The following is a 23,577-nucleotide window of genomic DNA, read 5'->3' on the forward strand; positions in this document are numbered from 1 at the left end:
GAATGTTCTGCATGCCGCTGCTGCCACTTCCGCTATTTTAAGACACATCGACATGTATCGAATAGCTAAAATATCAGGGCTGGTTAAGCACAGACTTTTTGTATAGCGTGTACCACCATCGCTGTATCACTTAGCGTAAAGTACTAATTAATAGATCGCCCTGAGCACGCCAGTTGGCGTCACGTGCTGGTCATAGAGGGCACAGGTGAGCGGTAGCGATGATTATGACGAGCTATCAGCAGGAGCAATCCGCTGTGTACAACAAGGGACTCTTAGGTTTACCGGGGTGAGGGGGGGGGGGGTGCTCCAGCGCATTTATTGCCAGGCTGCAAACTTCAGAGCTAACCAGTGCACACGCTGAACGTTCGCAGCTTACAGATTTGAAGTCGTGGATGGTGTCGCTGAACCTGGACCTGCTCAATTTGAATACCGTTCCATTGGTCGACCCTTTGGACATGACGGTGCGCCTGGCGATCGACATCGGCGTTCCCGCCATCTTTGATTTCTGGTTCTTCGACGACGCCTTCATCGAAGGAAAGCGGGCCGTGCAGGTGGGCGTCTGGCCATGATGTCTAATCATTGCTACGCTCCGGTCTGTGGAGCAACCCGCCGCGTGGCCATACGGACGAATGAAAGGAACTATAATCGAGCGTCTGTGGGATCCAGTCTGCTTAGACTGCTCATTTCCCACTGCGAGAGTTTCTTAACAAAAGTTCCGCGCATCAAGAAAAGCAGATGCACGCAATCGTTTACGACAATGACTTGACCTCTTGTGCCGTAAATTTTAATGCAACTGCATGATCTGATTATGTTGGCAATTGCGTAATAACGATGCTGTCGAACAGAGCGCTAGCACTTTACTCCGCTCGAGGCGCAGTCGCACCCCTCGTCGCTTTCCCTTTCCTCTTTCCTTATACCCTACACCTCTCGCTCTTGTAACGCCAATCTACTCGTTTGAGTCGGCGCTTGTACCTCACTCCTCTTTGTGCACTGTGGCTCTGCTTAGCTTCTCTCTCCGTTAGTACCCTTATGTCGGGTACTGTGTGAGCACCCTTATGCCAATCGACCCGGCCATTGGACGACTGGCGACCGGACCTCACCATTGGCTCCTTATCGCAGCCAATGCCAGCCAGTGGTCAGGTCTTTTTTTCGGCGTAGCATTGGCAGCGGTGTAGCGCGCATCAAAATGCAGCTAAGGCACGCTAACTAGAGGGCTGGTTGACTAATTTCATCCTTAAAGGTGCACTGAAGAGGAATCTGCACTCGTCTTTTTGCCGCGGGAACTCGATCTACACGTTCCTAGCATTCTTAGAAACTGCGACCTATTGCCCTGTGGGGCCGACTTCCCTAATTAAATCGAATTAACGTCCGGCTCCCGCCTTTCCCTCGTACGGTGGGCGACCAACGCGTGGAGTCGACCAACGCGTGGAGTGCCCTTCAGCCAGCTCCGTGGAGGCTTTGCTTTCGCTTCATTTTGTTTTTTAGGTTTCCTTGAACAAATAACTTCATTTGCAGATAATATAACCGCATAATAAGCCCGCAGAAATAAAAATACGCGCGGCCTATTTGCTTCTACGGACTACTACGTATTACTCCGCCGACGGCAGAGCGGCAAGCCGCCACGGGACTGGGTGAAAGGCACTCCCCGCGTTGGTCAACTCCGCCCACCGTACGAGGGAGAATTAAAAAAAAGGCGGGAGCCGGACGTTAATTCGATTTAATTAGGGAAATCGGCCACACAGGGCAATAAATCGAAGTTTCTAAGAATGCTCGGAACATGTAGATTGAGTTCCCGCGGCAAAAAGACGAGTTAAGATTCCTCTTCAGTGCACCTCTAACTTTTTTAAAGTGATTGGTCTTTTTATTTACTGAGAGGCATGTAGCCCACTGTAATTAATATTCATTTCAGTTATTAGAATATTTAAAGCGTATTAACCCTCGCCGTTGTGGTTCATCATATTTTGGGCATTTCGACGAGTTACGTGCACTGGAGGTGTTGCTTGTCCTGCCAACTTTTCGAAGGCACATGTATTTTGGCGCCATATAGGCCAAATCTGCGGGGCCACATCGCCCAAGGGTAATTGCGCTTTCGAAATTTTTAAAACTGATATGACTTTTACTTATCGTTGGCTACATGCCTCTCAGTAAATAAGGAGACAACACTTACAGCTAAAAAATCGGCAATTCAATATTAGTTAACTCACCTAAGTTAACTAAGCACGTATTAGGTGACTTCTGCTGTGCTACACCGCTGACAATGCTGTGTGGAGAAAACAAAGGCGGTCTTCTAACGAAAAGATCCTATTTCAAAAAATTGCAGGTCATCTTAGGTGAAACTCCCGGTATGCGTGCACTCTGTAAACACAAGCACTGCCGTGTCCTTTATGACTGTGTATCACGCGCGCGGGTCACGATGTTTTTCTTATAAAGCTGTGTTAAAGAAAAAAATTTGCCCGTATCTTCTTCGCCTGGCCTTGTTAACATTTTTTTTAATAGCCTTCGGTCCTACGGTGCCGAGAATTTCGACACTGCGAACGCATGAAACACTCCCTCGGTCTCCGCAGCTGCCAACTGGGGAAGTAAATCACATTTTTCCCTATCTAGTACCTCATGTTGCATGAAGTACAATTTTATACGACCAAACATTCAACCGCTATAATTGAAAGTGTAAGCCCGATAATTTTGTAATTACTGAACTAATCAACACATTGTATTTAATTTGTAGGGTATGCTACTTCCGCCGCTATAACCGCTACGCAACGATCATCTTAATTCTGTTTTTTTTTTTTAACTATCGCGTAAGTGTCCCCGCAAACACCCTGTATGCGTACATACGACAATGTACTGTGCCTCCGATGGCGAGGAATGGATGTGACAGATTCTTTGAATGCAGCTACCTACGATAGAGCTTTAAATTTGTACGTAAGGCAAACAAACAAAAAGGCAGTTTGTTTTTCTGTTTGTTGCTTTTTCTAATTCTGTGTGCAGTTCAGGCTCAGCGGCTTCCAGCAAGCGTGGCACGAGAAACGGGACGAACTGAAGAGGCAGTCGCCCAACAAAGTCACTGAATACTTCTCCGATCAGCTGCGCCTGTATCCTGGCTACGACATTAAGAAGGATGCCAAGTTTGCTACAGTATTGAGCAATTATGACGAAGCACGTAAGAGTATATTCCCACTAATTAACGTTTTCACTGAAGGTGCCTCTTTCCTATATGTCATGTGGGATGCTTTCACATCGTTTACTGCAGATCATAAAATCAAGCTTGAGAAATTTCAAAATAAAATAGCAGGATGAGTTTTGGCAACAATCATAGAAACTTTAGTATGTCCTGGAATAACCACACCTTTTTGTGGAATGAATTGAAAGATCACCGAAAAAATGGTCGTCTTACGCTAAATATAATTTACTGCTCACATGAAAGCATAGATGAAACATGCTACCTATGTTTCGAATAGAAGGGACTAAAATTAAAACCTCAAACTGTAATAATTTGATATAAACCCATTTCCCTCCTAATTTTTCCACCGACGGCCATTAAGTGGAATACTTTGCTACCTGATGTTGTTTCCAGTACTAATAGCGATGCAATTCTCCGCTCTTTAACACTGTCGTAAATTTATTGTTTAATTCTCTGGTTTGTTTAGAGCGATCTAGATATTAAACGAAAAAAAAAAGTGCCGCTCTACGGTGCTTAGCCTGTCTGCTGATAGATCACTGCAACTTGCACTTACAGAAAATACCTGCGCCGTGATGAACAACTAAAAACAAACGGATAAGTTGTTCGCATCGATTTTAAAATCAACCCAGACCTGCTGGAAGCCAGCGAGGTCGTAGTTGGAACAAAATCGCAGCATTTTGAGAGGTTAAGGTTTTCCTGCATTTTCTTACAAACTAAATGAAGCAAAAGGCAGAAGCCTGCTGAAGTATCGAGGTGGGCATGTTTAAGGATTTTGGTGTATGATTAAATGTATTGATGATTTTGTCTCTTGGGTTTGTGCAGTGGTCGCTGCTATAAATAAGTACGTAAACCCGAATACAAAGTTCGTCATTCGAATCATCGAAAATATGGGAAAAGAGACGGCGCCAAAGATCATGCCAGGTGAGTGCACGATCACCTAACGGAGATAAGATACGCGGCTGAAGCCGCCGCTGTCTCCGTTGTTTCAAAGCATACGCTTATCTGTACTGGTTAAGGTACCCGATATGTCCCCAGGCATAGACCTATAAATGTTTCCGTCTTTTCTGTAAATAATTCGTTTTCGCAATCGTAGAAGTACCAGTACAACTGTGCGAGCGTCTGCGCCACTATGCTCTTTGAGGGAAGAGTTATTTGAAACCAATTTTTAGTTGCAACGCGCGTATGTAGCCATGAGGGCTACTTGGGTCTGAAACCTCTCGGTCACAGTCACGTGAGTCTGCGGTGAATGCGAAAGGGCTTACATGTGGTGATGCTGAAAAAATTGATGCTTCTTTGCATGAAAATGGAGCCTTGGTATCTAGTAAATCATTTTAAGTCGGATTATATAAAATAGGATGTCATGAAGTTAATTTGATCACTCTGTAACATTTTACTTTCAATCAAGGTAGATTGTCACCCTTCGTATCACTGGTGCACGAGTTCATGAAGGGCTCCTCGCATTTACTGCCATTTAATATTTCATTCAAGGAAATCGGGGACATGAAGGCTTCTGCCGAGGGAACTTCCGGTAGCATGCTGAGGAGGAATGTTCTTTCGTTGTTCCTTCCAGTCGACTTCTCTATCGCTTTATATCTGTCTCTTTCAATATCATAAAGATAACTTGTGTGTGCAAAAAGTCAACCCCTCAACACCTGCCACATTTTTAATTTTATGATAAAATCCCTCAGGCTGCTAACAGACACCACCTTTATCGTACCTTCCTGGTACTGCGCGTGGTTCCCGGAGACGAGCCTTTTAACTTGGTAGGAAGACAGCGCAGAAAACGACAACCACAGGGGAGGACAAGATACAAAAGAAAGCGTTCTTTTGTGTCTTGCCCTCCCCTGTGGTTGTCGTTTTTTTCGCTGTCTTCCTACCAAGTATGAATTACCAACTAGCCCAGCACCATGTTTTATTGGAGCCTTTTAAGCTAGCACCGTACGAGAGCAGAGCGCTAAGGGGCTCTTCTGTCTCAGCCGCCACTAGAAAGCTTGCGGTAGCCGTGACATGGAGGTAAGCCTCTGCCCCTCTTTCTGTTTGCAGAGAAATGGTCCCACACGGTTGCCAGCTACACCAAGGGCATGTACAGAAGCACCGACATGATCCACTTCCAGGAGGAGCTCCTCAAAGCACTCGGCGAACTGCTGCAGGCCTCCCACTGGGGCGAACATGGATTCCGCACAGTACTTGCTTGGCGCCTCTTCGACGCCCTCAGCGATTATGTGCAGCCTACAAAGCTGGCCGGCGGGAAGGACAAGCACGAGGTGTGCTACAACCATGTTCAGGAGGTGATGCAGTTCGCCATAGCCAGCCGCTACCTCCGATCTCGTAAGTCCCGGCAGCATTTCCTGGAGCCTCAATTGCTCGCACTTGGGAATAGCATAGACTGCTAAGGACGTCGTGTACATTGCCCGAGGTGGCGACATTATTTAATCAAGCGCTTAAAAGCCTGGTGGATGATGTCGAAACGAGTGGGAAGGACGTTCCTCGGTCGGTCAGAGCGTATCGTCTTTCCCAAAACTAACCGGGCAGTATGATCTGCCTGTCACTCGTATAGAGGAGCCCTGCTACTTATCTATAAAGATCAAAAGTTCTTTAAAGGTGAGGACAAGAGTTTTTCTTACCTAGCGGATGTTTAGAGCTTGGGATGGTATAAATTCTCCACTGTACTGCTGAGAAGCAAATAATGCTCCCTAGATGGTACACCAGAATGTGTGGCTTCATATGAATATAAGACATTATTACGCAGTCATGCACTAATATTTGGACTCGTAGGTACCTAATATGTTGCTGCGGTAAATGTGCACACTTTGAAGAAAATTTATTAAGGGCTCGATTTCTTATGGATAGCTTTATTGAGACAGGTTTTTCTGTGATTAAAATGAAGCATCTGACTCCCCGAAGAAAATCGAGTTCAGACGCGGTACGAGGCTCCTGTTAGCCACTGCGGTTAGACGAACATATTCACGGCGAAAGGCTCAGTGGTACCAGCGTATATGGATGTTTTCTACAAGCTTTCAATTCAAAGTTTGCGAAATTTTTCGCCGGTGAAAAAGTTTCCCGGTTATTTTTAGCCGTATAAACTAGTCACAACAAAACGAGCATTCCAGTCGTCTGTCCACAGTCATCGTTCAGCTCTACTGGCATACATGTAAAACATCTTGAAGACCAATAGCTGTTGAGGGATATTTCTGAGGTATTAAAGCAGTGTTCGTCTCAATCGGCGCAGTATTTCCCATCTGAAATTGCTGGGTGTCCTTGCTGGCCAGCTGCAATATTGTGCAGGAGGGCTAGCTATTGGACTCGGTCGACATTGTACCCTATCGGTGTCCGTCCAGGCGAAACGATGTGAGTGGGCAGCCACGGAGTAAACATTCTCTTTGTTCTGGGCTGAGCCACATGTAGTTGTCGCTATTTCTACTTCTTACTCGAGGGGCCGGACTAGTTAAGGGGTTACTTAAACATTTGGCTCTCATTGTGCAAACACCCTTTACAAACGACGTTGGCGTTAGAAAACGGAAGGAGACAGAGAAAATTTGAAGTGTCATGAATATTCATGAAGTCATGAAGTGTCACATCTGAAGTGTCATTAAGTGTCACATCTGTCATGAATATTGTTACGCGGTGGCCAGCCAAAGAACGAGGCGTGATTTAATGATTTAAGAAATGGTTTTATGGCCACTGGCCTAGCGCGAGCGCTCCGTCCCGCGCCACTGCCACCTTCGTCTTCTTCGTAACAATATGAAGATTTTGATAAATATAGCTTCGTGAGTAAATGTTGAAATACTTTACTCTAACGTCACAACTAGCTTTGCCATAATCCTAAGCTATAAATTCTAATCTATCTATCATCTGTTTATCTTTATGTGTGTCTGCTAGTCGATTTGTGAGAAGGAAATTCTGTTCAGATTGTTAGAAGGAAAGGCTGTTCCAGACCTTCACAAAATACTGCTTCCAGCACTTCTACAGGAAAAACTCGTTTTCGTTTAAGATTCGGCTGCTTTGACGTGTCGCACTGAGGATATGCTAGCATCCACGGCGTTTGTAATTCATGGCATAATTCTGAGTGTATATTCTGCAGGCGTGAGCTTGGATGCTGTGAGGGGAGCGGTGGACATGTTTTCCAATATCCGCGAAGCCTTCAGTGCGGCGTTGAAGAACTCCAGCTGGCTTAACGGTACCGTGCTCGAATTTGCCCACCGGAACTTGAACAGGATTAAGTTCCGCGTCGGCAGTCTCGGCCAGATTCACGACGACTCCTTCGTGGATGGGCATTATGGTAAGTGGTTCACCGCACATGTATCGGACTAAGCGTCCGCCAATTTAGCTGAGTAGAATTCGATATTTAGAGGAAACGACCTTTCCGTTTGCTCGCAACCGATGTCTTTTGGAAAGCTTAGTGTTTGTAAGGTATCCGCGTGTTGAACATATGACAGAAACAGCCGAATGGTTATTGAGGAAACGAAAGAAGCCCTTTGCAACTGCTCCGCCCTTCAGCCAAGCATGCACAGCGTAATATAATTTGACCTCGAATGACTTAATTGGAGAGCAAGTCCACGCGCCTTATGTTCCCGCGTTAGAGGAATAAGTTATAACTTCTAGTATTTTTTATTAGACTGCCGGTGCATATCTATTCAGACCACGCCGTACGACGTATAGAGAAAGATCAGGAAAGTCATAAGGGGAGAATCCAAAACTTCCGAGCACGGTCATGTCCAACATTCTACGACGAAAATTCAGAAACTTCAAAAATTTAAAGGTAATACATAGAAATACTGAGGGTAATGGTCGATTCTTCTGATGTGCAGCAAAATCTTTCTTTTTAATTGTTTCCATCGATAGCATCGAGTTAAGACTGCCATAGAAAACTAATGGGGAACGCTTTTGACGATAGCAAATACGTTAATAGAAAAAAAAGGCAAGACTGCTCACGGGTTATCTGCAGACTCATTGATTGGTATAGTGAAACTTACATTTTATGAAAAATTGCATTCGTAAACGGTTTCCGGCTCAAAAATAGTTCCGTGCAGAATTGTTGGGCATGTGGTGGAGTTTTGGGGAGCCTATGCCGCACCAAGCAGAGAAGCCGGACAGCGAACAATTTACTCACTGCCGCTGTTCCAGAGGCTTCCAGGCAGGCAGTGAATATTCAGTAGGCCGGATCAGCTTAGTCGACAACAAGAGCTTAAGCAAACGGGCGCTTTGCAACGGGACAACCTCTGGAATTGCAGTCATCCAAACGCTAGTTAACTGAATCACCGCCAACATCGCTACTTCACAGCTACAATTGCACCGGAAGATTCGCCGCATCCACTTGTGCGCGAAAGACTCACACTTGAATAGCCATCTTTTCGTGGGAACGATTAAGCTCGCCATAAGTAGCTGGCCACATATAGAGTTACCGTATAGGCGCGAGTAGAGACAACCTGAAGCACCCAATGCGGCTAGTGTGACTATATAGGCGCCTATACAGTCACACTAGCCGCATTGGGGGCTTCAGGTTGTCTCTGCTCGCGCAGCACAGACATCTTCCGAACTTGGAGTTCTCTGGGGCACAGATGTAACCGCTTGATGAGGTCGTAAATGGCACACTTCGTTTTTTTCTAGCAACAATGGAAGGCGCTGCTGTGAAGAACATAGGCCACGGTGTGCTTTACTGGTCGCATCAGTGTCTGCAGTAATTTGTAGGGTTTGATTTTAGAATGGCGATCTCCCAACTGTTATCGCAGGGTGTAACAAATACTGCGCTATGAAGTTACAACAAATGTACACTCATCGCCAATGGTATTAGGAACCGGATAATGAGCATTACAGATGCTCGTATGCTCTGCGGAGAGATACCCAACAATTTTGGACAAAATAAATTTTGAGCAGGAAGCCGTTATGTATGCAATTTCTTCATATAATGTAAGCTTTCACTATAACAATCAATATGTCCGCAGATCACCCGATGGAAGTCTCGCATTTTTTATTTTATTAACGTTTTTCTTATCCTGAAAAGCTTTCTCCATTGGTTTTCTATGGCAGGAATAACCGCTCGATGCTGTCGATGGAAGCACTTTAAGAGAAAGATGTTGCTACATATCAGAATAATGGACCGTTACCGTCAATGTTCCCAGTGCAGTATCTCACAATTTTCCAATCTACAAAATTTTTATCCGAAAATGTAGGACACGATGCATCATCATCATCATCAGCCTGACTACGCCCACTGCAGGGCAAAGGCCGAGCAAACCGAATGTGACCCTGACGCCTGTGTTAGGCATCTCGAATTCTTTTTCCCGTGTATAGTGCGCTCTAACTGATCGAGTGCTCAAAAGACCAAACGCGATTCTGTCCGAGTAGAGTCGCATATATATGGGAATATGGGATTGAGAGTCAAGAGTCGCTTGGTACTTTCGAGGGGCGCCGACACTCTCAGAGGATCGTGGGGCAGCTGACCCGGCGTGGTCAGATAGCCACCGATTGTGCGAGGCTTTAGCAGAGCACTCACCCTTGTACATGCATTTTAAGGCGAAAGCCTTTAATGGCTCATACTGTCGTCCGTTAACAAAGCGTGTCACACGCGCTTAACTCGGGAACTAAAAAGGATAGAATAAAACCAATGGTTGCTTCAGATAGAGTAGGAAAAAATGAACCTAGGGACCAACAGCAGAACTGAGGATTGGTCGAGTTGGTGGTGATTCATCGCAAAAAACCAGCGCTTAAGAACACGGACAGAGGACAAGGTGAAACAGACTGACGGCGCTGAACTTACAACTGAATTTTATTCACACGTAGGGAGTCAATTTATACATTTACACAAACATGCGCAAAGGCGTCTTGTTTGATGACTGTCGATGACTGTTTGATGACTGTAGACAGTCACCAAGTTTGATGACTGTACATTTATAACTTAATTAATTATAGTCTAAATGTCGAAATTGCGTCGAAATAGCATGGTCGTCGATATAGCCACTTGAACGGTGTGACGTCACGTCCACCGGAAGTCGTCACATCAAGTTAGATGGAAAAATATATATTTAAGCGTAATTAATACTTAAGATCGACGAAAGATGCATAATTTGGGTATCGATGTAGCCACGGGAACGGTGTGACGTCACATCCACCAGAAGTCGTCACGGCATAGTGTCCTCGGCTTTCGCCTCTTAACGTGCCCTCACAATTTTTTCGACAGAAGGTGACGTCACAAAAGCACTGCTAATTCCGTTCGGAAGCTTACCTTTTGTGCCTCTAGACGAAAAGCCTAAATGCAGGTAAAATGAAAGAAACGTTAAGCATCGTAGCACGCATGCAGTGTGGATCGCGGTTTTTTCGTAACCCTATACTCTAAACAGAAAAGGGTAAAAAGGGAGTAAAGCTGTCCCCTAGCAAAAACACCCTTCTGTAAAAGGGTGTGTGCTAGAGTACAGATTACTTCCTTTTTACCCCCATATAGGCGTATTCCTCTTTAGAGAGTAGGGCTCTGTTTTATCTAGGGTTGTCTTGAAAGCCCTTAAGTTTCAAGCTCCTTCGAGACACGTAACGCATAATTCTAAGAACCCTAACCTTGGCAAAAAATAGGCGACTGAAAACGTTTAAAGTGAACAGTTTTACTTGAATCGTTGATTGAGATATTGACAAAACTTGAAAAAGAGGCTAATGAGACAGCTTTTACGACTGTGTAGCAGCATAAGAAAGTAAGCAGAATTTCCCTCATTAAACGAATGGTGCCGGTATAGTTGCACAGACAAAGCTGCCGCATCACAGTGGACAATATTTTGAAGTGTCCTCCCTGAACGGTCATCTTCGAAGTCACTCCCGAACACAGACTTCAATTACATAGAGCCAGCCCCACGTGACACCAGGCGGCGGCGTTGAGCATGAGTCGAGGGGTGTCTGATTGCACAAAACGGTCTGAGCCCTTGCTATCTGCCCTTTAATCGGCTTCTGCAAATAATGTTAACACCCTGAGCACGTCTGTCTGCTTTCCTGAATATGGTTTACCGATTATTCTTCAGCCGAAGCGGTGGCTCAGTAGATACGGCCCTCGGCTGCTGACCCGAAAGACACCGGTTCAATCCCGGCCATGGCGGCCGAATTTAGATGGAGGCGAAATTCTAGAGGTCCGTGTACTGTGCGATGTCAGTGCATGTTAAAGAACCCCAGGTGGTCGAAATTTCCGTAGCCCTTCACCACGGCGTCCCTCATAGTCTTAGTAGATTTGGGACGTTAAACACCCATAAACCATCATTCTTAGCACGTTTACTGCTGCACTCAGAACACTCGCTTGATGATAGTCTGGCCATCAATATCTGTGTACGCACTAGGCAGGGCATGTAATGCGAAGGCAAGATAACCGCTCTTCCGTAAGGGTAATGGAGTGGATTCCAAGGGAAGGCAAGCGTAGCAGGGGACGGTAGAAAGTTAGGTGGGCGGATCAGATCAAGAAATTTGCGGGGATACGGTGGCCGCAACTGGCGAAGGACAGGGTTAATTAGAGAGACTAGGGAAAGGCATTTGCCCTGCAGTGGGCGTAGTCAGGCTGATGATGATGATGATGATCTGTGCACGCAGCTTCCTTCCCGGACATGGCACCGACCGGCGTGTTCTTCGCCGAATGGCTCAAAGCCCGATCGGCGAGGGCACGCGAGAAGTGGTCCGACCTGACGCGCATCCACTTCGACGTGAGCAGAACGAGCCCGTACTACGCGGAGGGCAGTCACGCCGTCATCGTGCCGGCGGGGGCACTGCTGCCTGTTTTCTTCGAGCCTGAGGGCAACGCTGCTTTGAACTACGGGAGCCTGGGCGATGTGAGTCTGCGCAAAAGCGAATAAATGTTTCACAAGGGGACACAACCATTCGAACAGGTCCACCGAGAGCACCAACTTTAAACGGCCCATCTTCTCGGCACGCCTTGGCCTGCGCGATCAGTTCAGCATTTAAATTGTTTAGATTGATTAGAAAACACCAGTTGCTTACTGTATGAAATGTTGAAAACAAAGAGATAGCTCTAGCGATTTACTGACAAACGCATTTTGATCATGCTGCATGTTGCCACAAGCATCTTGTGAAAGTACACAACTGCAACACACAAATTAAAATAAAGAAAAAATACGTGCAAGCTGTGGCTCCAAAAGGCTAACTTAAAAAAAAAACAGCTTTTTAAGTGATCATCATCCTGCCGCGAACATTATTCAAGAAAGCGTGTCTTTGAAAGCTTTCAAAAGAAGATCGCTTTGTGCTTGTCACTCCAGGTGCAATTATTCCTTTCATTTTATTCGCTTTTTCTCGTGTATTTGCTTAACAAAAAAAATGTATAATATAAAACACTACTTTACAATGTAACTACTCAGCCTGCATTTCTATTTTGTTCTGAATTTCTCGTACTCCTGAATGGGAACAAGAAGGGGGCAAACTCTTCCTCAGGCATTTATCTGCCTTTTTAGGCAGACCAAAAGATTGATGTGACTGGAGGTGGACGACTTTCTCGAAGAATAAAAATAAATATGTGAATGGTCAGGAGAAACAACCCCCGAAAGCAGATTTGACAGCCGTCCCCGTAGCTCAGAGGTAGAGTACCGGACGCGTAATTCGGAGGTCGTGGGTTCGGATCCCACCGGCAGCATGTGGTTGTTTTTTCTTCTGCTTTTCTAATAAATTAACTTTAATCGATAACATATTCAGTAATATTCTAAATTGATCAACACCACAAAATAAATAAAATAAATTAAAACTTTCCTGTGTTCCTTGGTTTCTGTGGCTGTTGGCTTCTCTTAAAAATGTGTAACCCTTTTCACACATTCCCCTCATTCCCCTTCTCACACACACACACACACACACACACACATATATATATATATATATATATATATATATAGGATCAAACCCCTCACGTGCCACATATGTGGTGGATACTGAAACGACTCGGCCATAACTATGGTGTAGGGAACAAAAATGACAGCTTCTGCGGCAGAAATTTGCGGCACTAGTGCCATGGGCTTTCCTTTGAGCACAATGTTTCGAATTTTTGGGCTGAATGACCAGCAGGTGTGTGAAATGTATTGTGAAGAAATCTTCGCGATGCCTCTGCTCAGCTCTATACAGTCGTGTCCTGCGAACTGTTTCAAAAAAAAAATTGTGAAACCGAACTGACAGCCTCCACTTCAGGGTAGGCCTTTCATATGCTCGCTTGTATTGTTTATAATGGTCAACGGGTATTCGTAGTAAACTGCTCCCGACGTGAATTCCGAAACTCAAAGAAGGTGCGGGAAAACGAACAACCTGCGCTTAAACCTAGTCCGCTCTGACTGATCCTCGTAATGCCTGCGCGTGTTTACTTCAGGCCCTGGCCCACCAGATTATGACCGCATACGACGTCACTGGCCCAATGATTCACTGCTACCAGGAGCACACCCGGGGCCCCTTCAACCAGAGGGTGAAGTGCCTGCGTGACTCGCACGCACAGGTAAAGCTGCTGTGCCAGGGATTACGCGAAGCTTAGCAAAAGATGCGTCCGAATTTCACGCCGAAAACATTTTCGGCGACAACTGTTTTTACCGACGCTGGTTTTACAAATACATTGCGTTTGTACACAAAGTGTTTAACAAAACCACAAATCATCATCAGCAGCAGCAGCCTGACTACACCCACTGCAGGGCAAAGGCCTCTCCCATGTCTCTCCAATTAACCTTGTCTTTTGCCAGTTGCAGCCCCCGTATCCCCGCAAACTTCTTAATCTCATCCGCCCACCTAACTTTCTGCCACCCCCTGCTACGCTTGCCTACTCTTGGAATCCACTCCGTTACCCTTAAGGACCAGCGGTTATCTTGCCTTCGCATTACATGCCCTGCCCAAGCCCATTTCTTCCTCTTGATTTCAACTAGGATACAATTAACCCGCGTTTGTTCCCTCACCCACTCCGCCCTCTTCTGATCTCTTAACGTTACACCTATCATTTTTCTTTCCATAGCTCGCTGCGTTGTCCTTAACTTAAGCTGAACCCTCTTTGTTAACCTCCACGTTTCTGCCACATAGGTGAGTACCGGTAAGGTACAGCTGTTGTATACTTTTCTCTTGAGGGATAATGGTAAACTGCCATTCATGATCTGAGCGAACCTGCCATATGCGCTCCACCCCATTCTTATTCTTCTAGTTATTTCCCTCTCATGATCCGGATCTGCGGTCGCTACCTGCATTAAGTAGACATTCTCTTACATATTCTCATATTACATATTCTCATGATGAATGAGGCTATTCTATTTACAAGACTTGACGCAGCGGCCTGGCCAAGGGATGGGTGCTACGTCTTCGTTAACTAGCTTGTGAGCCTCCTTCGTCCCATGTAACAGATGCTTTCCATAGCCTTCCACGCCCATCACCGCTTAGCTCGCTACCTTTTACAACAACCACACTGCACGCACGCTGCTGGTTGAAGTTCGGGTGCGGGAAGACAAGGCCACCGTGACTGTTGAGTGGACCTAAACGGGCCGGAAACTTTAACAGGGTAACCATGGGGGCTAGTTGGTGTATATCAGACATAACTTCACCAGCGAAAGTACATCAGGAGAAGAACACAATGTGTGCCAGCGTTGTCCTGTGTTCTTCTCATGGTGTATTGTACTTTCGCTGGTAAAGTTATGTCTGATATACCCCAACTAGCCCACATGATTACCTTGTTACAATTTACTTCGTTTAGTTGGCAACTTGCTATGCGCTGGGTCTTCCGGTTGCCAAATTTCCATCTGTGCGAGCGTTGTCATGTGTTCTTCTTGTGTCTCGTACTTTCGCTGGTGAAGTTGTGTCAGAAACTTGTAGGCTAACGTGAAGGCTTGAAGTTAGGAAACGGCAATGATTTGTGTAACGTTACCGAGTAGGAAGGTAGGAAGGAAAAAAACTTTTTCTGAGGCCAGTACTAAGGCCCAGTGAAGAAGAAAGAGCGCTTGTTCCGTCAACACTCGCTGATAGTCTGCCGAGCCCGAGTGAAGCCAAACACTCCACGAAGGAGGGGAAGGGCAAGGGAAATAAGGAGAGGTAATGACAGTGTTACATGAGTAGAGAATGTACTCTGTGTCTGCCCCTCGACACTCGGGGCAGTGAGCTGTGTCATGCCATCGGAAGTTCTAGAGCGTTAGTGGGGTGAGGAGAGTGTTAGTTTGAACTTTGCGAAGAACGTGTGCTTGTTCCGCGTTAAGTTACGGGTGAGGTTGAGGTAAAATTGTGCGATTTTCCCTGATGTTCGTAGTCTACAGCTATTTGCTCTTTGTATATTGCGGCGTCCTCCACTGACGTTGGATTTGGCCAGGGGATCGAAGGCGAACGGATGTTGGTTTCGTGGGCCCGTTGATGAAACCAACTTATTTCCCTCGATCCCAGCATGACCAGGTATCCAATGCAGGGTGGTTGTAATGTTCGGATTGCTGTTATAGAATTCCACTAAAATGTCATTAGGGTGAGTTCCCAGTAGTCTGTTGTATTTGCGGTCGGCTTTGCTGGAGTCGGTATAGATATTCATGTCAGTGGTCTATTGTTTAGTGAGTAAAGATGCTTCCTGTATGGCACATATTACCGTGTGAGTTTCTAGACTGATTATTTTGGGTGGATTGGAAAATGGCCCAGCTGTGCTGGTGATTGTTCCTATCTGTGCGGGTGCACATGTTACATACACGTATGATCCCATATTAGACCGTGTGGCGTCCGTGAATATCGTTTTACATGTCCTGTCTCTGAGGTGATGGTTTCTCATTCTCGCCGAACTAACGAGAAACCAAAGTGGGTCATCGCACAAATGAGCAAGTTAGTGATACAATAGCTAAAATAAAGTAGAAGAGGTCATGGGCAGCTCATATAGTTGGATGGTGAGATAACCCTGAAGGGTAACCAGTGCATTCCAAAAGAATGCAAGCGTAACAGGGCCGGCAAAGAGCCTGGCGGGTGGATGAGATTTAGAAAGTGGCGTAGGCCAGGGTTAACTGAAGAAGTATGGGAGAAGCTGTTGAGAATTAGGCTGGTGATGAGGATGATGCGTGGTTTAAGAGGACTCGCATTTAGTGCAGACAATGAGTGGCGATGCATGTTAGTCTGACGGCCATGCATGGCAGCTCTCTACCGATAGGCCCGACGACCATCACAAGCTACGTCCGCCGGCTTGAAATACGGGAGTCATTATTCATTACCATTAACCCAAGCCCAGCAACACGACTAAAAATGAAAGCTATGTGGTTTTCACAAAACTTCACAGTTAAGGCAAAATTCGTATTCGTCCGGAGATAGAACCCGGTACATCAGCTTGCCCGAGGCAGTTGCCTTACCAACTAAGCTAACCTGGACGGTTACCAAATGATAGGATGACTCTGAATTGAACGACAGCTCAAAGTGAGAACTGTGTTAGCTGATTATGTTTGCGTGGATGCCAACGAATAATTACACCATTATTGCAGCCCTACTCTACCTTGTCGGCTTTCCGGCTTTATTTTGAGAGCCCGTGTAGCGTTGACTATAGCTTGTTTCACTTGTGCTAGCGGAGCTTGCATAGAACCGTAAGGGTTAAAAAAAGTGTTGTGTATCAGACGGACGCCAGGCTGAAACTGAACAAACGTTTATTGATACAGTGCCTTTTTATAGGCCGATGGACATGTGATCTGCCGACGACTGCTTGCGTGGCTGATAAGCGATACATGAAAATGCAGTATTTAAAACATGCGCATGCGCTATCAGTACACCACACTCCTTCCTCCCAAGATTATTTGCACAATCCAAAACTGACTTCCTAGACATCAATTCCATAACGCAGGACAGGTCGTCGAACACGCGTTGATCTTCGCGGCTCGACCGGTACTTGGGTGGCTTGGCGTGGACTCGCCCCAGGGATTGCTGCTGGGCTAGCTGACAGCGGCTGTGGCTGCCTAGCTGTAAGAGGAAGCCTGACGTGGTAGTCCTCACTTGTGGCTGGGTCAACTTCGAGCCGCGTCCAGGCGCGACTCAATTGGTTGCGGTGCCTGTGATGACGCTCGCCGTTGTTTAGCTGTACCACGTACGACACCGGACCTCTGACTGCCACAACCCTGGCAGCCTTTTACCTTGGACCTGGACAAAAGCTTTTAGCGTAGACCGCGTCCCCGACACGAAACCTTAGTCTCCGGTCGTTGTAGCTCAGGCGCGTGTTGCCGGTCCGGATGGAGTCTGTCTAACGCTGACCTCAGTCTTCGTCCGAACATTAACTCTGCTGGCGATTTTCCCGTGACCGAATGTGGCGTCGTGTGTTGCGTGAACAGAAACCGGGAAATCTTGCACTGCGTCGAACCTTCCTGCTGCTTCTTCAATGCTTCTTTAACTTCTCTTACCATCCTCTCCGCCCTACCATTGCTGGCTGGGTGATAAGGTGCAGTGAAAATAGCACGCACGCCATTACACTTCAAAAACATTTGCAACTCTGTGCTAGTGAAAGCTGTGCCGTTATCTGAAACGATAACGTCTGGTACACCATGTGTCGCAAACATCTTCCTTAAGCTGTTGACGACAGGCGGAGCTTTCATGTATGGCATGATTTCGACTTCAGCCCAATTGCTGTACGCGTCTACCACAACTAAGAAAACTGCTCCTTTAACTGGGCCAGCGAAATTAATGTGTAGTCGACTCCAAGGCTGATCTGGCTTGATCCAAAAATGCACTGGAGCCTTGGGATCACTTGGCCGGTTACTCTGGCATGGATGACAGTGCCGAACAAACTCCTCAATTTCGTGGTCCATTTTCGGCCACCACATGAGCCCTCTAGCTGATGCTTTCATGGCACTCATCCCTGGATGATTTGCATGCAGAAGTTGCAGCACATTCTCTCTTGCTGCGGTTGGAATTATGACGGGATTCCCCCACAGTATGCAATCACGATGCAAGGGCAACTCCGACCGTCTCACCTCATAAGGCGCAAACTTGCTGTCCACTTGTGTTGACGGCCAGCCACTGAGTAGCCATTCCTTTACCCGGGATAGAACCGAGTCCTTTTTGATCAGCGCAGCAATGTCCGCCGCTTGCAGCGGTGCGCAGTCGACCGCTTCCAACAAGAGCACGTCCCCAGGCGGTCTTTGCTCGTCTTCGTCTCCCGGGGCTGGTAGACGACTGAGTGCATCGGCGTTGGAGTTGTCTTGGCCTCGTCTGTACTCAAGGTGGTAGTTATACGCAGACAACAGTAAAATCCAACGAAGCATTCTGGGCGACACTACTTCGGGCACTCGCTTGTCCGTGTTAAACAGGCCGAGTAACGACTTGTGGTCTGTTATCACTGTAAATTCTCGCCCAGCTAGGTACTGGTGGAACTTTTTTACGCCAAAGACCACAGCCAAACCCTCTCTATCAACCTGAGCATAGTTGCGTTCACTGACGCCAAGAGTGCGAGAAGCATAAGCTATGGGCTGCTCCTTCCCGTCATCCGCACGATGGGCTAGCACTGCTCCCACCCCCACAGGCGATGCGTCGCAGCACAAAATTAAAGGACGCTTGCAATCGTAAGGCACAAGTACGGAGTCTGAGCTGAGTAAATTTTTCTGTCTCTCAAACGCCCGCTGATGCTCACTTGTCCGCTTCCATTCGTGGTCACGGTCGAGCAGTCGATAAAGCGGTTCGGCCGCTTCCGTCCTGCCCTTCAGGAAACTGCTGTAGAAATTCAGCAATCCCAAAAAGGCTTGCAGCTCCTTTGTGCTTGCGGGCGCAGGCGCTTGCCGGATGGCGTCCGTCTTGCTTCGGCTGGGATGTACTCCTGAGTCATCAATCCTGTGTCCCAAGAATTCGATGCTCGTCTGGTTAAATTCGCACTTGTCCTTGTTTACTCGTAGCTGTGCCTTCTGCAGACGCGATAGCACAGTCTGTAATCTCTCGGCGTGCTCTTCGGCGTTACATCCAGAAATTAATATGGCATCCAGATAAGCTTTCACTCCGGGAATGCCCGCTAACAGCGTGTCAATGACTCGTTGAAAAACCCAAGGTGCGACCGAAATGCCAAACGGCAGCCGCTTAACCTTGTACAGTCCCTTTATCGTGTTGACTGTGAGCACCTCAGCCGTCTCGTCGTCTAACGTAAGCTGCTGATAAGCTTGGGCTAGATCCAACTTGGTAAAAAACTTGCTTGAACTTAGAGCTGTCAGCATTTCAGCTGTAGTGGGCAAGGGGTATCCACTGCTCTTAATAGCTTTGTTTACGGTGCTGCGATAGTCGCCGCAAAGACGTAAAGTTCCATCTTTTTTTCTTACCACTACCAGTGGTGTTGCCCAGTTGGAGTAGCTGACGGGCTCCCATACACCTTGTTGCACCAAGCGGTCCACTTCGTTGGCCACGTCATCCTTGAGGGCCAGTGGAACTGGTCGACTTTTGAGGAACACCGGTTGGGCGTCATCTTTCAGTTCGATGTGAACTGGCGGTCCGTTGAAGCCAGGAAGGTCCCTGCGAAACACCTCGGGACATCGCGAAGGCACGTCCTCCACGTTTACTTGCTGTATTCCCCGCAAGCCAATACCTAATGAGTTAAACCAGTTTCGCCCAATCAGGCTGTTACCTTGCTTCTGTACTACGAGCAAAGGTAGCTTTGCCTTCCTGCCTTTGAATTCCACCAAGACAGTTGCTTGACCCAGCACGGGTAACGCCTCCTTCGACCAGGTTACGATAGTTGTTCCAGAATCTTGCAGTGGTATTTTACTGTGATTCCCTTCAATAACCCTGAACGTATCTTCACTCACAATTGAGCACGATGCGCCAGAATCAACCTCCATCGGAACTTCTTGCCCTTCAATCACTACTTGAACCATGAACTTCTGTTCTTGCTCATTCACTTCGCACAGGGAAAACAACGCACTCATTTCGTACACGCCCTTGCTCTTATCTCCTTTCTTTTGCTCATACGCTGTCTTCCGAGCAGTTCTATTGTCTTTCGACCGACAAGCCTTAGCTATGTGTCCAACCCTTTTGCAGTTGAAGCATGTCGCCTTTCTAAAATGGCACAAATGTGGAGCGTGCTTACCGTTGCACCGGTAACAGCTGGACCTCTCCGCTGGGGTGTCTTGCTTCGCACGGGTTGCTTGTACCATTTCCTGGCAGTCCGTCTCGTATCGACCGTGCTTGCGAATGTCTCGCTGTTGCTTAGCGGTTGCTTCTGCAGTTGTGGCCAAGTCATACGCAACCTTAAACGTAAGGCTGTGTTCTGCGAGAAGTCGCTGTTGAACCCCTTCGTTCCGGAGTCCGCATACGAAACGATCCCGCATCATGACGTCCAACGGGAGTTGGGCGCTGCCAAAACCGCAGTCTTCGGCTAGCTTCCGAAGCGCCGTGACGTAGTCCGCAACAGATTCCTCGGCAGCCTGGTTTCGCCTGTAGAACAAAAACCTTGCATACAGCTCCGAAGGCTTTGGATGCAGGTGCTTGCGAACGGCAGTCTTGATTTCTTCGTAGGTTGCTGCTGTCGGTCTTTCTGGCTTCACCAGTTACGATGAGCCCGTACACTTCTTCGCCGCAGCTGCTCAACAGGACTGCTCTTTTCTGCTCTTCTTTCGTTATCTGGTTCGCTTCGCAGAACATTTCCAGGCGCTCGACGTATTCGTCCCATGACGCGTTCGTGCCGAGACGATACTCGCCGCTCCTGCCGACGGCCATCGCCGTCGCTGCCTCGTCGCCAACTGTTGTGAAACAGACGGACGCCAGGCTGGAACTGAACAAACGTTTATTGATACAGTGCCTTTTTATAGGCCGATGGACATGTGATCTGTCGACGACTGCTTGCGTGGCTGATAAGCGATACATGAAAATGCAGTATTTAAAACATGCGCATGCGCTATCAGTACACCACAAAAAGGCAGCTCGATGGACGGATGTATGCATGCACAGTCTCTTGCAAAAGTTTACAGACCACAGCGCCACTGAAATCAACGGCGCGGTGAACTGTAAATTTTTCCAACACACGGTACGTATGTGTGCATGCATGTTTGCATGTATGTTGGTTCGTTTATGGTTTACTATGGTTTTGACGTCCCAAAGCGACTCAGGCTATGAGGGACGGCGTAGTGAAGAGATCCGGAAATTTCGACCACCTGGGGTTCTTTAACGTGCACTTACATCGCACATTACACGGGCCTCTAGAATTCCGCCTCCATCGAAATTCGACCACCACGGCCGGGATCGAACCAGCGTCTTGTGGGTCAGCAGCCAAGCGGCACAACCATTGAGCCACCGCGGCGGCAGTACAAAAGAACAACAAGAATCACCATTAATAGAGATACAGTCGAAATAGAACAGAAGGCAATAATACTGTAACAACCTACGCAAGAAAGTCAAGCAGTATAGTTACAGTAGGCGTCAGATTGTAAGATTTATCGCGATCAGTGCCTGTTGCTACACATGAAGGCAGAGCTCTCCGGTCAGTTATTGTGCATGGTATGAATGAATTCGCGACAGTTGAATTTCTGTTTCATAGAGCGAATATTTTTTTGGAGCGTTCATGCGCACATTTCGTAATGGCGCTTCCGTTGTCGTTGGCACTTGGTTGCATTCCGCATTCGTACCTAACCTTCGCTACTCATTCGAACTGACTTAGCCGAATTGTGCTATGTTCATTAACACCTCTTTTTTTGGCTAGTTGGTGGATACTTGTATTAGAGAAAAAACTCCTCGTTCTTTTCTGGTGGTGTGCATAGTTTGGCGCTAGTTTTTCTCTAATTCAAATGTGCTATGTCCGATCAGACGAATATGCCTGGTTTTGTGCGCCTCTACACCGCCATCAGCTGTGGCGGCATCAGCATTTGAAAAGCCGCATTCCAAACTGTGGGCTTCTAATTCCTTGTTCAAATTCCGCTATGGGTGTAAGCCGTCCTGTTTTGATGCCATAAAGATGGGCTTCCGGTATGACTAAAACACAGCTCGTACTCCTTCTGCTCCTAAAAGAATGTTGTCATACCCAAACATGAAAGAGTTTACGAACGTAATTTTTTCATATTTGGTAAGATCTCACTATAATAATCCATATACCCGCAGATATCCAGTCCACAGGCTTGCATTTCTTTGCTACTAACGTTTTGCGATCGTCAAAAGCGTTCCCCATTGGTTTTCTATGGCAGTCTTAACTGCTCCATGTGAGCGATAGAAAAACTTTAAAATAAAGATTTTGGTGCACATTGGAAGATTGGATCTTCGGCATTTTCATAACAGTACCTTACAATTTTGCAATATCCACATTTTTTTCCAGAAATGTTGGGCACGCTTCAGATATGTGTGTTACCCTCTCGGCCGCATGCTGTATGAACAGCCAATGAAATGAAAAGATAAACGCGGTACTGCCCGCGTTTTCTAACCCGATTCCTTCGCTGCAGGCGTGGTTGACAACCAGGACTGGCAGGCGCAGTGACCCGGCTGAGGCTGACAACATTGCAGATCTGGTGGGCGCAGCAACGGCGCTCGAAGCTTTCCAGAGGCTGCCCAGCGCCCAGCAGACCGACACCCTGCCGGGCCTCAACCTGACCCCGATGCAGCTCTTCTTTGTGGGCCACTGCATGACGACCTGCAAGCAGGACAGCCTCACACCCAATGGGCGCTTTGCGAGCGCGCGAGCGCGCTGCAATGTGCCCGCTATGAACTTGCACGCATTCTCGGCTGCCTTCCGCTGCAGCCGCGTGGCACGCATGAATCCTGCCGACAAGTGCTCCTTCTGGGGCTGACCGTCATAGAGGGCGCTGTACCCTTTTCGGGATTAAATTGGATTAATTCAATGGAAAAGAAGCATTGTGTAGAACTATATCATTTCATTTTATTACCTTAAAGGCCCCTTAAAAGTGGTGCTACATAAGGCGTGGCAAGAGTAAAAGTACAAATTCACAATAACAGGAAAGTTTTTACATTATCAGTGAAAAGACTTGTACAAGTGATGATGGCAACGTTGTTTGGAAGGCAGTTCCAGTCTGCGCCTGCACGAGGAAAGAAGGAATTAGAAAAAGTGACGGTGCGTGATCGTGGACGGGCAACTTGTAGGTGATGGCTGGTGCGGTGAGATATGCGTGCTGGGGGGAGAATATAAGGTGCGATGTGCATAGCGCTGTGGAAGAATTTGTGAAATAAAGACATGCTGCCAATACGACGGCGAGCGATAAGGGTGATAATCCGGATGCTGTTTTTAAGGACGAAACACTGATGTCATAAGAGTAGGATGAATGAATGAAACGAGCAGCGCGATTGTGAACAGATTCGAGGGCATTGATGAGATATGCTTGATGAGGATTCCAGATGGGCGACGCAAACACTGGAAAAGGCAGATCAGGAAGGAATCGCTCAAATCAAGTGGCAGTGCCCTACTCTTTGAAGCTAGGTCAGGGTAGAAGGCACAGCTACAAAAAAAAATGGCAGTGGTTTAGCTCTGGTTAAACCGGGAAAATTGCGCAAGCAATGGTGTG

At 47.0% G+C, this 23,577-nt stretch overlaps 1 protein-coding gene and 1 pseudogene across 1 annotated transcript; one reads left to right on the top strand and one right to left on the bottom strand.

Annotated features, from left to right (window-relative positions):
* The first annotated feature begins 392 nt into the window (after positions 1–392).
* LOC149336669 (neprilysin-3-like) lies at positions 393–22,848 on the top strand. Its single transcript, XM_089554202.1, has 8 exons — positions 393–551; positions 2,989–3,160; positions 4,004–4,102; positions 5,225–5,509; positions 7,263–7,460; positions 11,738–11,973; positions 13,506–13,628; positions 22,504–22,848. Exons 1-8 carry the CDS (start codon positions 393–395, stop codon positions 22,846–22,848), a joined length of 1,617 nt encoding a protein of 538 aa, XP_089410328.1.
* Positions 19,548–20,794, bottom strand: LOC149336670 (uncharacterized; annotated as a pseudogene).
* Positions 22,849–23,577: the final 729 nt, after the last annotated feature.

The sequence above is a fragment of the Amblyomma mixtum genome, chromosome 7 (assembly GCF_055824585.1).
Source record: "Amblyomma mixtum isolate Tamu chromosome 7, ASM5582458v1, whole genome shotgun sequence".
Classification (NCBI taxonomy): Eukaryota; Metazoa; Arthropoda; class Arachnida; order Ixodida; family Ixodidae; genus Amblyomma; species Amblyomma mixtum.

Bases quoted from the DNA above. Each gene is read 5' to 3' on its own strand.
- LOC149336669 (XM_089554202.1), top strand. From the start codon at position 393: ATGGTGTCGCTGAACCTGGACCTGCTCAATTTGAATACCGTTCCATTG. The intron at 3,161-4,003 runs GTAAGAGTATAT...GGGTTTGTGCAG, and splicing joins GAGCAATTATGACGAAGCAC to TGGTCGCTGCTATAAATAAG. The intron at 11,974-13,505 runs GTGAGTCTGCGC...TGTTTACTTCAG, and splicing joins ACTACGGGAGCCTGGGCGAT to GCCCTGGCCCACCAGATTAT.